The 14,946-nt window shown below is 40.5% G+C and overlaps 1 protein-coding gene across 3 annotated transcripts in view; it reads right to left on the bottom strand.

Annotated features, from left to right (window-relative positions):
• The window catches only part of COL28A1 (collagen type XXVIII alpha 1 chain), a 186,714-nt gene that overhangs the window by 64,374 nt on the left and 107,394 nt on the right, over positions 1–14,946 (bottom strand). For all 3 annotated transcript variants that reach the window (XR_001889567.1, XR_001889566.1, XM_017893897.1), the window contains exons 26-27: positions 8,912–8,980; positions 6,575–6,643 (exon numbers count right to left, since the gene is read on the bottom strand). Coding sequence is in view for 1 of the 3 variants with exons in the window: in XM_017893897.1 (XP_017749386.1) it covers positions 6,575–6,643; positions 8,912–8,980 (138 nt within the window). In the remaining 2 variants the exon portion in view is untranslated. The remainder of the gene's footprint in view (positions 1–6,574; positions 6,644–8,911; positions 8,981–14,946) is intronic.

Raw genomic sequence — 14,946 nt, 5'->3', positions numbered from 1 at the left:
GTGTGAGATTTCCACTACAGAACCCTGACATTCTTTCAAAAGTTAATTTTCTTGTAAAGGGAAGCCAGAGGTAGCAAAGACACCTGATTCTATTAAAAGAGCCCCTGGAGTTTACAGAAACACAGTTATTGTGGCACAACTGAGACAAACCAAAATAAATCTTCCTAAGAAATGACATTAATCTTAAACACAGAGTCAAGAATCTTATAACACTCCACATCATGCCCCAAATTCCTGAATCAGAGAGCTTTGGAGGGAGAAGCAATTTTCTGGCTGTGCCCATTTATGCTACACTCTGCAAGCTGAGCTGACCCACCCATCTTCACACCCCTACTTAGTCTCAAATGCTGCTGGCATCCCAAGCAATCACCCAGGACTCCAAACCTTCCCTTATTCTCCTTCAGGAGCTTAACTGCTGCTCCTCTTTTCTCCCAAAATCAGGCTCTTTGTGCCAGCTTTGTCCCCTCCCCTGATCCTCTCCCTGCTCATCTCTCCCCAGCCTTTGAATCATGGTGCTCCTACTAAATCCCAGGTGTCCCTCATTCTCTGGCCCTGGCTTTGCTATGGACATGAATGAGCATTTCCTGTTACTTTCCTGGTCCTACCAAAACCCTAAGCCCCTCCAGCTCTTTGGCCGATTCTCAGCCTGTCTCCTGACAATTTCTAAGTCATCCATGAGTAATACCGATGCTGTTTGAAATAAGTAAGAAGATTATCAATGCTCTAAGGTTCTCTTTTAGGATAGGATAAAATAAATGATGGGATAAACTCAGTCCTTATAAGTCCAGGTGTCTGTGCCCACAGTATCAGGAGAATGACGGGGCATTCTGGAAGTTGCCATGGAGACCACCAAACTTTCTGTTCTCTTCTGGAGGCACCAATATACTTCAGAGTAACAAATAACTTAAAATTTCCATCTTTCCTAGAAACAAGTTAAATTATAAATGGCAATGATTGTTGACTCTTCACCAAACCTCTGGTTCCTTTTCTTCCTGGGCACACAGCGTGACTACCTTTCCCAGCCCCTTTGCAATTAAGTACAGCGATGCAACTAGTTCTCACCAATAAAATGTGAACAGAGGAGATACATGTCAAATCCTGGCCAAGAGTTTATGAAGCAGGTATACCCCTTCTACATACTCCCTTTTGCCTGCTGGGTATAAGTGGTAAAGAGGCCCAGCCAACAGAAGAACCATAAATGGAAGACAAGGTTTTCTAAAATTCTGTGTGGAAGAAAATCACCCACCAACCAGGAACACACACATTGGACTGTTATGTGAGCAAAACCCTCTACTCTGTTTGAACCATTATACATTTGGGTGTCTGTTTGGAATTGGAGCAATGCCCACACTAACTAATGTAACCAACATATTAGGCTTAAGAGCATTAAATCACTTGAGTATTAGAATTGTAGGCCTTCTTCCTGGAAAATACAAGAGGGACTAGCAGAAAGGGAAGGGAAACAGTAGAAATAATAATGTGAATAGGTACAAACATTTTCCACATATATAACCATGTATTACATGCATTACATATACTATCTAATTTCAATCATTCCTCACAACAACTTTAGGAAATAGTACTGCATTATCACATTACTCAGATGTGGAAACCGAGGGAGAGATGTAATACTCAGGAAGTGGAGGAGCCATGATTCAAATCTGTTGACTCCATAGCCCACACTCTGGTTGAATACCAACTCTGTGTCCTAGATATTTTATACAATTTTTTCTTTTAACACTGTGTAAAATAAGCCTTATTATCCCCATTTTAAAGATTAGTAAGCTGAGATTCAACAAAGATAAATGATTTGTCTAAGGTTACAACTGGAAAAAATTGAAACCCAGATTCAGGCCAAGATCTGAGTGACTCTAAAGTCACTGAGAAATGAGTCCCTCATTCTCTTTCCCTTACACGATGGAGGTCAGAATATAGATAGAGGGAGATGTCATGCAGAATGTATTTCACTCTATTTAAGAGTTCAGATGTCTCAGAGGTTGATCTGTTAGGACTGTGACTGTGTGACCACTGTAGTCATTGCTATTTGTCAGTTTTGGGGACCCCAGAGTTTCTGTTGGATACAGGTCACCAAATCACCCAGCATGTAATCAAGGCTATTTTTTAAAACTGATAACAAACTTGTTAGGCTTGAAATAACCCCTCCTTTGCTATAGCCCAACAAGAGGTATCCTCAGCCAGGGGTGGATCAGTCATGTTCAAGTCTACAGGAAGAGCAAAAGCCAGGGGCATGGAAGCTAATTCTCTCAATGAACAAAGCATTTATGCATAGGAACAATTATAGTAGAGCCAGTCCACAAATCTACCTCATAAAGTCTTTAAAGTCAGGAGGGCTACCAGGAATTGTGTTTATATAAGGACTTCTGGGTCCTCTGAATATAAGTACTAAGGGAATGTCAGGGTTGATCAGGACACTGGAACTGACTTAAACAAGGATAGAGAGGGGAAACTGGCATAACTCCCAATTAGAAATGAAGAATGGGAGAAGCCATCCACGTCTGTCTCCGTGCTTTGTAACCTGGGTGGTCCACCCTCTAATCACATCCCTCCTGGCCTCACATTGGCTACTTAGCATATAAAGGAATTTATATTGCCCCAGCCCCATTCTTTCTCCCTCCTGACTTAATCTATGGGACTTCTGATATATCTGGAGTCTGTATCTGGGTTAGTGCTGGAGGCTCACAGTGGGACAAAATGGTAGCATCATGTAACTTCCTGACCTGTGACATGAACCATTTTAGGATTAAACAGCCACAGTCCCATATTCATCTATCCAAACAACAGATATTTGTGTTTGGGAAAAGCAATGAGGCCCTGAAGGAGCTGGAGTTCCTCTTCAGTACAGAGTCAGTTAGACCAGCAAAGGAATGGCAGGAGGCTGCCATGGAACTAAATAAACAGGGGCGAGACCATTGTGCTCTCAGGGTTTTCCAGGACCAGAGCTACCATAGCAGCAGCCCTGGGTGGTCCCAGAACCCCAGGAAAGGCAGGGGAAAGAGGTTCCCAGAAGATCATACTCTTCCACATAGAGAATCAGGAGAATGGGAAAGGGTATGGAAAGAGAAGCCCTCCTACTCCCACATTCCTTCCAGTCATGTCCTTTCATTTTACAAATGGTAGCCAGAGTGAATCTCTTCCAAACTGATCAGATCATTCTTCAGTTGCTCCTAGGATTAAGGCCAAACTCATTACTTGGCCTATAGGACCTCACGAGGGGCCTGCCTACTGCTGCAATCTAAATTCACTCCGTTGTGCCATCCTCTATACTCTCCAGAACCCAAAGTCTATTTTATAGCCTGTAAATCCCATGAGGACTAAGTTCATATATTTTTACTCACTACTTTATACTAGCACTTGGCTTATTTGCCTGACATAGGTGGTGCTCAATCAGTATCGGTTGGTTGGTTGAATGAATGAATGACTGACTGAAGAGCCAATATTCCAGCAACTAAGTTAGGTGAGTGCTGAAGCAAATCACTTGTGATTGCAGCTACAACCCTTATTTCTCCCATAAATGGAAGGGGATAGAGAGACAGAGTACAGTTCAGGCTTCTGTGTTAAAGGTTAACAGCAACAAAGGTTTCCATCAAAGCCTACTAAGCACACACATCAACAGAAGCAGATTTCACTGATTCAAATGCTCTTTGGAAAGGGGTAGGAAATAAGTCAACAAATGAAGGTAAGAAATGAAATTTTACTGTTCCTATATCCTTGAAATGACTCAGAAGAATGCCACCAATTTGGTTTTTCAGTTCCCTCCCTTTTGCAGCGATGGTATTTCGTTGGTGCAATAGTAATTGCGGTTTTTGCCAGGGTCAGGAAAATGAGGTGGAAGTCCTGAGGGACGTACCTCTGCCCTGCTGCCAACTGGATGCCAGGCAATCCAATATGTCTAAAGAGGTTTTCCTGGTTGTTTTTGTTTGTTTGTTTGTTTGTTTGTTTTTTGAGACACAGTCTCACTCTGTTGCCCAGGGAAGAGTGCAGTGGTGCAATCTTGGCTCACTGCAACCTCCGCCTCCAGGGTTTAAGTGATTCTCCTGCCTCAGCCTCCTGAGTAGCTGAGATTACAGGCACGTACCACCATGTCTGGCTAATTTTTGTATTTTTAGTAGAGATGGGGTTTCACCATATTGGTCAGGCTGGTCTCAAACTCCTGACCTTGTGATCCGCCCACCTCGGACTCCCAAAGTGCTGGGTGGTTTTTTTTTTTTTTTTTTTTTTTTTTTGGAGGACAAGTCTCGCTCTGTCATCCAGGCTGGAGTGCAATGGCACTATCTGAGCTCACTGCAGCCTCTGTCTCCTGGGTTCAAGTGATTCTCATGCCTCAGCCTCCTGAATAGCTGGGACTACAGACATATACCACCACATCAGGCTAAGTTTTGTATTTTTAGTAGACGTGGGGTTTCACCATGTTGCCCAGGCTGGTCTTGAACTCCTGACCTCAAGTGATCTGCCTGCCTTGGCCTCCCAAAGTGCTGAGATTACCGCCGTGATCCACCGCACCCGGCCNGTTTTTTTTTTTTTTTTTTTTTTTTTGGAGGACAAGTCTCGCTCTGTCATCCAGGCTGGAGTGCAATGGCACTATCTGAGCTCACTGCAGCCTCTGTCTCCTGGGTTCAAGTGATTCTCATGCCTCAGCCTCCTGAATAGCTGGGACTACAGACATATACCACCACATCAGGCTAAGTTTTGTATTTTAGTAGACGTGGGGTTTCACCATGTTGCCCAGGCTGGTCTTGAACTCCTGACCTCAAGTGATCTGCCTGCCTTGGCCTCCCAAAGTGCTGAGATTACCGCCGTGATCCACCGCACCCGGCCTAGAGAAGTTTTATGAGTGAGCCTTAGTCAGAGCTCACTGCTAAGCAGCATCAGGCTACAGCCCTAAGTGAAGGAAAAACTTATCTCATTTCTGATAAGATGAGGATACGTGGCAGCTTTGATTTTGGTTCTTTCCTATGATGGGAGGCTTCAGGACCTGGTTCCATCCAGGATGGAGTTTGGACACAGCATAACCCTGAGGGCATAGGGATGGGCAGGAAGTCAGATAAGTTATAGTTGGTAAAGATTAATTAAACACAACCCAGGTGAAAATGAGGAAGTATTTCCCAGATAAGAAACTGGAGAAAACCGGCCCCAGGCCTAAAGAGGTGGCAGCAATAAACTAATAGCATGTGTGAATTGAACTTATGTTGGTGACAAGACCTGTGGTTTGGCATAGGTTTATTCCCTAAGCAAACTCATGTAAAACTGTGTGTACAGCACTACCACCTTTAAACCTTAGAATTTAAAGATTAAGTATGAGATTGGTGGTGTTTTTGAGAAAGCAGAGTTTTGCTATATTTTCTTTTCAGGGCTTGTACAATATGGGCAACATGCCTATTTGGCCTTTGCTTGGATACTCAGCCTGAGAGATGAACAATTGTTATTTAAAAGACCTGCTATAGAAGCTCTAGACATTGTGTGATAAAACTGGAGATTTAACACACATTCTATGAGTTCTGCTCTTGACTGAGCTCACTCTCTCTACACAGAAGTAGGCGGTTTAATTTCAACATGGGATTTTCACATTTATTATCTTAAGCTCCTACTGTCTCCTACTTACTAAGAAGTTCTGCTGTTTGAAAAGCAGTTTATTTTAATGTTTCCACATTTTAGAATCAATCTCAATCATCCAGAGGTGAATAACTCAGTTTCAAAGCTTAAGCATGGTAAATATATATGTAAAATGAAAAACCAGTTTATGAGAGAGGCAGCAGTGGAATAGGAAAAAAAGAGTGAACCGATAAGAACAACAACACCATCAACATATTAGAAGCAGAAGATTTTTTAGAATTACATAGTAACCTTTAGATGCCAAATTTGTCTACTGAGACATGAGAGACCCTGAGAGTCTCATCATGCTGGATAAGCTTGGATGCTGCTGACACAGAAACAAAGTGACATGCAGATGGCTATGAATTCCAGTAACACAGATTTAGGGCCTAGAACAGAAGTTCTCACCCTGGCTGCTCAGGAGAATCCCTTGGAGAGCTTTGAAAACTACAGCACTCACGCTCTACTCCCAGAGATTTGGATTTCGTTCCTCTGGGAAAGGGCATTAGTGCTACTCAAAAGCTCCCCAGGTGATGCCACTGTGAACTAAGATTGGGAAGCCCTGGGCTACCATGGAGGATAGAGGTGAGGAAGGTGAGTGGGGGAGAGAGAGAGAGAGAGAGTGAGCACAAGTGAGGGAGCGAGCGAGCAAGAGAGAGAGAGAGAGAGACAGAGCAGCTGAGTATAAATTCTCCATTCAATTCACAAAGAAAGGAGAGCAACAAACCATAGAACAGTTCAGTTTTGCACCAAGCAATTTATATAATGTTTAGCATTTGCTAAAGGATTGTATTCATACCATTTTTACACTTCCAGATGATGTCTCTAAATACTGGATGCCATTTAACTGCTACACTCACAATAAATCTATTTCATAATAGCCATTTTTGTGTTATCTACAACCTCTTCTGCCCATCACTCTGGTGAAATCAGAGGTGACTCCAGCACAACCCCATTCACTTACTTTAATTCCTTGTGATCCATAGCCAGGGGGGCCAGGAGGGCCAGGCAAGCCTTTTTGCCCAGTATCACCCTGTTAGAAGATGGGGAGAATTTGAACACAAAATGTAAGAAGATCGAAGAAGAAAGAGTGTTAAGTATTACTACTCTCAGCTTCTTTCTTACTTCAGTCTAACCAGGACCTTCATGCTGCCTATAAGCTACTTCTGATTTTACTTCAAGTGCTTCCCCAATATTTTTAAACCACAGAATTCTTTGCAAACAAAACCTTACATATAATCCAAATAAAAATTAAGCAGTAAGCAGAGCTGCTTGGCCTAAGCAGAAATGGAGGCCCAGGGCCTCATCTGCTTGGGCCCCCTTCACTGCCTACCACCAAGCCCAAGAACACCAGGGCTGCCCTGTACCACGTATGGAAACTACTGACATGTGGCTCCATATAGCTTTAAGATGTTGCTCCATTTCTTTTTTTTTTTTTTTTGAGATGGAGTCTCACTGTGTCTCCCAGACTGGAGTGCAGTGGCACAGTCTCAGCTCACTGCAAGCTCCACCTCCCGGGTTCATGCTATTCTCCTGCCTCAGCCTCCCAAGTAGCTGGGACTACAGGCACCCACTACCACGCCCGGCTAATATTTTGTATTTTTAGTAGAGACAGGGTTTCACCGTGTTAGCCAGGATGGTCTCGATCTCCTGACCTCGTGATCCACCCGCCTCGGCCTCCCAAAGTGCTGGGATTACAGGTGTGAGCTACCATGCCCGGCCTCCATTTCAATATAAGGTGTGATTTCACTGAGGTTGCAGTTAAAGATTCAGCGGATATCAATGTCCAAATTTTTAGGAAAATATGTAGATGAAGCAATAAGCAAGTGTAGCATTTCCCAGTATCTGTTCATAAACTGAGCCCATGTTTCTTTGGAAACACTTCGTGGTGGAATAAGATTGGAAAATAGCATGCGCTTTCCCTTGGAGATCTCCAGTGCACACTAATACAGTAGATTAATGGCTCTAACAAGTCCCACAATAAAGAAATTAGTGTAAAGTTGTTTATCCCAGAAGTTCCTACATTAACATTGGATGGAAGAAACCTTCAGAAATGCTGAGTTAATATAAGTTATTGTATAAGTCAGTCTTTTTCTTTCCAGTATAAAAAAAAAAAAAGCTTGATTTTTTTCTGATTATAAGAGGAATATCTGCCCATTGCAAAAAAAAAAAAAAATTAAACAGAAATAAAGATGACATGAACAAGAAAAACAGACCCATCTTCCCATCACCCAGTGATAATGACTACTAACATCTTGAGGGGATTGTCATCCATTTAAAGTGATCTAGAAGGTTCAAAAATAGCACACTGCCAAAATGGAGTTGATGGACAAAACAGAGATAAACTGAGAATCTTGGTAATTCTGGGATGCTCAGTGAAATCTTTGACTCATACAGCCTTTTCCCTCTCTCTTCTGAGTATGGGCTCTAATTCACTTCTGTGCATTTTCGGCATGAATATATCAATTCAAAATTTGAATTTGTGGTAGGTGGTTCATTGACATCTATTTTCCCTATTGAACATGCTTGCTACTTCTTTACCCTACGTTTGAACAAATCAAATAAATTTGTTGAGCAAGTGAATGAACAATTAAAACTAGATTTCTCAAACTCAGCACTATTGACATTTTTGAGCTGGGTCACTCTTTCTGATGGGAGGCTGTCCTGGGCATTGTAGAATGGTTGGCTGCATCTCTGGACTCAACCTACTACAACAAAAAAAATGCCCCTAGACATTGCCACATGTTCCCTGAGGCCAGGGAAGGGAAACAAAGTCTCCCTCTCTGAGAAACACTGGATTAAAAGAATAAAAGGATGAATAACCACCAAACTGAAGGAGACATAGAAAGGAGGGAATATGGGCCAAAAGAAGGTTGCTCTCGTCTTCTCCAGGGACAATCAATCTAGACCATTGCACTGACGCCCTGCCAGAGTAGCTGTGGCACACAGGGCACAACACATCAGCAGGTGACCTGTTAAAAGGCCACCTGAGGCACCTCTGCCAAAGTAAAGATGTGCTTCTTGATGATGGCACAGCCTCTAAGAAACCTGGAAATGTTCTGAGCACTCTGCAATTAAAAAGAGGCTGACTTGCTCATTTCTTTTGGGGGAAGTAAATGGCTTTATAAATTCAAATGTTCTATTTTACTGAATGTTCACCTAATACGAAAAATAAGACTTTTCATCAGTCATCCAGAAAAAAAATAAGTCAACACCAAAATGAACACTTACTATGAAGCTACTGTTCACTTGTCACTGATGGTATCTAAACCTCACACAGAGCACTGAGCTGAGGACTCACCTTTGGCCCTTGGGTTCCTATGCCCCGAGGCCCAGAAGGACCTGGAGGGCCTCTGACCCCAGGCTCTCCCTGAAAAGACACAATGAATAATAAGTTACTAATTTTTTAAAGACTTTATGTTTTTTTCAATATATGTATTTTAATATAAAAACTTCTTGAATGTGACTAAGGTACTAATTGAACCTCCTTCTCCTAGATCACTTTTATATTACCACTTGGGCAATCTTCAAACCAACAGATCCAGGTCCATTTCAAATTAATCAAGTCAATTAACTTCTTGGCAACATTTACTTTTATCAGAACTCTCTTCTCTAGAATTTGGAAAAGTATTGTGAATAGAGGATGGAAGAAGAGACAAGAATAAAAAACAACCATTAAGAAATATAATCATATCCTGAACTAGTTGCTTTTATCATTGTATGCCACAAAGATTATGCTATTTGAGTTAGAGATTGGCTCTATGATGTTTCTGCCATCTCATTAATTGGAACTGCAGGGTAAACTCTAAAAAGGATTTTCAGCTTCACTAAGGCATGACAGCTTCATAGCTGGCAACTATTACCAGAAAATTGGTGGGACCTGATGAGGGTAGGTGAAGCCCTGTGGCTAGACCTACTAGAGATGCTAATGATGAGAAGAAGCAGAGAAATAAAAATCACTTCATTAGCCACCTTCTGTATTCCCAAGACAATGCTACGCATGTTCATATATGTTATTTGATGTAATTTAGTACTCACAATAATCCTGCATTATAATGATGTCTAGTTTATGTAACTTCTCTGAACCTCAGTAAATTCATCACATATGTAGAAAATAATATCTGCATTTCATAGGGCTCAGAATTAAGTGAGACAAAGCTTACAAGTGCTTCTATCATGATTTTTACCACAGAATAGGCACTTAGTATATGTCAGCTCCACCCCCCTATTTTATTAAAGCGGAAACTAAGGTTTGCCCAAGTCTGCACAGCTATTAAGGTGCAGGGCTAGAAGGATGTAGAAAAACAGGAACCCTCATAATTACTGGTGTAGCCACTTTGGAAAACCGTTTGGTGGTTTAAGGTTCAACATAAATTTGCCATATGATACAGTCATTTCACTCCTACATACACACCCAAAGAAGATAAAAACGTATATCCACCCAGAGACTTGCATATGAATGCCCTTAGCAGCATTATTCTTAATAGCCCAAAACTAGAAACAGCCTAACTGCCCATCAACTGGTGAATGGACAAAGTCCTGTAAATTCAGCAATAAAAAGGAATAAACTATGAATAAATGAACCTCAAAAACATTATTACTAATGAAAGAAGCCAGATATCTTACATAATGACATTTACAAAAAAAATCCAGAAAAGGTAACTCTATAGAAACTAAAAGGAGATTAGTCACTGCCAGGGGCCAGGGATAGCAACGTGGATTAACCATAAATGGTCTTGAGGGATTTTAGTGAGGGGATAAAAATGTCCTAAAACTGATTTATGGTGATGGCTGTATAGCATAGTAGCAAATTTACTTAAAGAACCACTGAATTTTATACTTAAAGAGGATGAATTCTATAATGTGTAAAATATGCCTGAATAAAGTAATAAAGAATAAAAAGAACCAGGGTCAGGCTTTGAAATATCTCCTAAGACCTTTGCCTTAGGTCCTGTTTTGTCCATATCCTGTTACCAGCTAAACAGCTTCTAGCTTCCAACATTGCAAAAACCATAAATTATAAGAAATGTTGAAGTTGTTTATCCAGAAAAACAGTCCATCTTTTAATTTACTTTCTACTTACAAACTCTAAAATACTTCTAGATAACACAAGCCCTTAAAAGGACAGGGGCCATTTTAAAACTGTACTTTATTATTGACTTAATTCTTTTAATATCTACTTTCATAATTACGTATTTCTCTTTTACTTACAGGCCACTTTTAGTATACTGTCTCCATCTGTTCCACTTAGTACTCAGCTGCTTTTAAGGCTACAGGTGCTAATTATCTCTTTAACACCTCTCTCCTACTGACTCCCATCTTTGAGTGTCCCCAAGTTCCTGCCGGCTGAAAGGATCACTCCAACATCAAGGGCTCCAAGTAGAGAACATGAAAACCCTGTAATACATACATTTCCATTATCACTCCTTTCTTGAGTACCTCTGAAGTACCTTCAAAGGGAGTGTAAGTTCACTGCCTGAAGTTCTCCAACTGCACCTGACTGATTCATATACTTTGCTACATCTTAAAAGGGACATGTCTTTTCTCTTCCAAACATTTTGACACCCTCCAACAAAACAAGGAAGCATAGTTAAATAAATCTTACCTAAAATCATTGAATGTTTTATCAAAAATAATATTCCTCTTTGCTCAGTCACCCCAACCTACCCCAGATTTGATGGCTTCCTCTCATTCATTTCTGTTCACCTGTGCCCTTCCATGATGAGGTGAAAAGGTTAGGAAGGATACAGCCAGGTAGGGCACGGTGGCTCAAGCCTGTAATCCTAGCACTCTGGGAGGCCGAGGCAGGTGGATCACGAGGTCAGGAGTTCGAGATCAGCTTGGCCAATGTAATGAAACCGCATCTCTACTAAAAATACAAAAATTAGCCAGGCGTGGTGGCGGGCACCTGTACTCCCAGCTACTGGGGAAGCTGAGGCAGGAGAATCACCTAAACCTGGGAGGTGGAGGTTGCAGTGAACCGAGATTGCGCCATTGCACTCCAGCCTGGGTGACAGAGTGAGACTCTGTCTCCAAAAAAAAAAGAAAAAAGAAAAAAAAAGGAAGGAAGGATACAACCAGACACCATGTGCCCCCTGCTGTGATGCAGTAGAGCATACACCACCCTACCTATCAACATTCTGGTCTAGAAAAACTGAACCTGGATGTAAACACGCCTCTAGATCTACCAGCTTACAATAATAGATGGAAGATGGAGAAACACATTACACAACACCATGAGGATATCATCAGCAAATCCGCAAGTACAAATAACATATTCACTAACTGTGAGCTAAAAAACAGGGAGGAGTCAACTTTGATTAAAAGGTTTAAAAGCTATCTCAATCAAATGCAGTGTGTGGGCGTGATTTGGATCCCAATCCAAACAAACCAATTGTAGCAAATGGATGAGACAAGCTCGGAAATTTGAATGCTGGATATTTGCTATATTAAGGAATTGTTCATTTGTTTTAGGTTTGATAATAGTATTACAGTCAAGTTTTAAAAAAGAGTTCTTACATTTGAGTGACAAATACTAAAGTTTTATATGGGTAACGTCTGAGGATTGCTTCAGGATAATGCAGTGAGGGGAGGAGTGGAGAATATAGCTAAAACAAGATCAACTATGTGTTGATAATTGTTAAGGAAGTGTGATATGTAAATGAGAGTTCATTTCACTAGTCTTTCCACTTTTGTGCATGCTTAATTTTCATAATTTATAATTTAAAATTTATAATTTTTATAACGAATTGTCTTAATACAATTTTTTAAAATCCACAAACAATACCCAGCAAAAGTCTCTCCAGTGAGCATGAGATAGTGTTGCTGTAATAGGCCTCCTTAATAATAATTCATGATTTTAAAGATGTTAAAACTGGGCAAAGGGAAGGAGCACACAGGTAGATTCAACATCATTAGAATTTACATGTGTTGTGTGTATTCTTGGGATGTACCAAATGTTACATAATTTTTTTTAACATAGGGATATGGAGAGAAGGCAAGATTTTTTTTTTAACAAAGTAGTATGTTTTAAGAAAAATTTTGACACTCTAGTATTTAATTCAAGATATTTTTCTTGTGAGAATGTTAGCTAAAACCTCCCCTCAACTAGTATTAATCATACTAATACCCCTACATGGGAAAGCAAGTGGGAAAAGCAGTTAAAATAGGTCCATAGTTTACCTCAGGCCAGCCTTGTCAATGCTCAGTGTTGCTATTCATTCTCTCCTTGATAGTCTCCCTTATTCACTTCCCCCTAACCCTCAACCTTTGGGAGTGTCTGATGGCCAACTGCAGTAGGACAGCTGACCCTGTAGATACCTTACTGTTCTCTCTGTCCTGCAGCCTCAGTCAATGAATTTAAGGTGTGTTCCATGTCATCTGTGGTCCTTCAGTGTTCACCTAAAACAAATTGTCCATCCTTATCCATGTAATTGTTGACATATATCTATGTTTCACATATCTAAATAATCTTTTGTATCTTTCAAACTATGGGAAAATAATGACATATAGTAATGCTTTTATGAATCTAATAGACTTTAAATCAAGTCTTAACATTCTGCAGATATTAGAATTGTTCTGTAACATAGCATGAGAGTTTTTCCTCAGTGTAAATGTACCATACTTTGATAGATGGGAACATTAAGCATTTAATAATCTGACAATCCACAGAAGTCGTGTCTCTCCACTATGGTGGGGTCTTTGAAGATGATCTTTTGTTGTTTCATGGGCTATGTGTCCATGTTAGGCCACCACACCTGGTGAATGTGAGCAAGAGAATTGCAGGCAGGTCTTGCTTGGCCATTTGACGGCACTGGTTTTGTCATAAGGTAGCACCATAGGTACCTAAGAAGTGTGTTGACCTGTGATATTTTCAGATACACAGTTTATTGTCAGTGGATACAGCAACATTCACAAATAAAGGAAATTACAACAGGTTTTTGCATAGCTGGACATAGCTTCCCACGCAACAGCTGAGGGTTGTTGGAGCCTGCAGAGGGAGCCCTTGTATTAGGAGATAATGAACAGACATGCGAGCAAATTCTAGAGTCACCATTGGCAACGACATCTATCACTTTCCTAAGATGACAGCCTTAGCCTTATCCCTACCTGCTGCACACACTCTCTCAAAAGAAGAATAATGGACTGTTTTAGATGGCATACCATTTCCTCTTGGCCCACAAAAGGGATTCTAGATGGGAGATACTGCTTTCATTTTCACAGGAAATGGCCAAATTTAGGTCTGTCTGCAGTACTTGTGCATATGAACTTAACAAATGATTCAGTGAAGACTACCTAGACCATAACCTTGCAGAGTGGATAATTTTAACTCCTTTAAAAATACACAGCATCTTACGATAGTTCTAAAACTCACACATTGAAGCTTTCCTTTTTTAAATGAAAGAAGAAAAAGAGGAGAGCAAACACATTCATTCATTTTCTCATTAGTAAATCTTCACTTTGGTTAATATTAAAACTATTATAATAAATAATAAATAAAAATAATACTTATTAAGTTTATTATGCAGCAGGCACTTTTCATTCATTATCTTACCTGATCTTATCAACATCAATTTATTCCATGTTACAGATAAGGAAACTGAGGCTATAGCAGGATACATGACTTGCCAAAAACCAGGCAGTCTGAAGCAATTCAAACCCAGGTATGACTCCAGAACCCATCTCCCATTTTGATGTTGGCTGGGACTAGATGCAAGATGCTAACTTTTCCATAGACTTTCTGCCAGCTGCCATTTAATGCAAAGACCTCGGCTGTTTGGCTGTGAAACTGTGGAAGTCCTTTTCCTATATCGCCAATCACACTCTCTCAAGGAGAAGAACATCCTGGATTGTAAGATTCATCCCATATTACATAGGTCCCACACAACCTGCACAAGAACCCAGCCCTCTATGTCTTCCCTTCCCATTTTCCCTCCATTGCTAATCCTCAGTTTTGTGGTTTACTCCAACATGTTAATTGACTTCATTCCAGATCTCCTACCTATACCAATTCTTAATCTCTCTTCTTATCCATCCTACAATGTGTTTGATTTGGCAGTGTGATGCCGAAAATGGTTACTACCACTAATTACATTTTAATATGTTAGAATTCATAAAGATGTTTTACGTACATTATTCTATTAATTTATCAAAATAAACCTGTGATGTAGGCATTATTATCCCAAATCACAGATAAGAATGCTAAGCCTCAGGGAGACTGAACGACTTGCTGAGGTCACACAGCTAGTAAGTGGCAAGGTTTCAAGGTAGAGCAGTGACAAAGAAACAACCCATTATACCTTATGAGTTTTCTAAAAATATCAATGCAATATTTGA

The sequence above is a fragment of the Rhinopithecus bieti genome, unplaced genomic scaffold, assembly GCF_001698545.2.
Source record: "Rhinopithecus bieti isolate Rb0 unplaced genomic scaffold, ASM169854v2 scaffold_23881, whole genome shotgun sequence".
Classification (NCBI taxonomy): Eukaryota; Metazoa; Chordata; class Mammalia; order Primates; family Cercopithecidae; genus Rhinopithecus; species Rhinopithecus bieti.
Note: the sequence above shows the minus strand (reverse complement) of the source record. Positions and strands in the feature narration are given on the sequence as shown.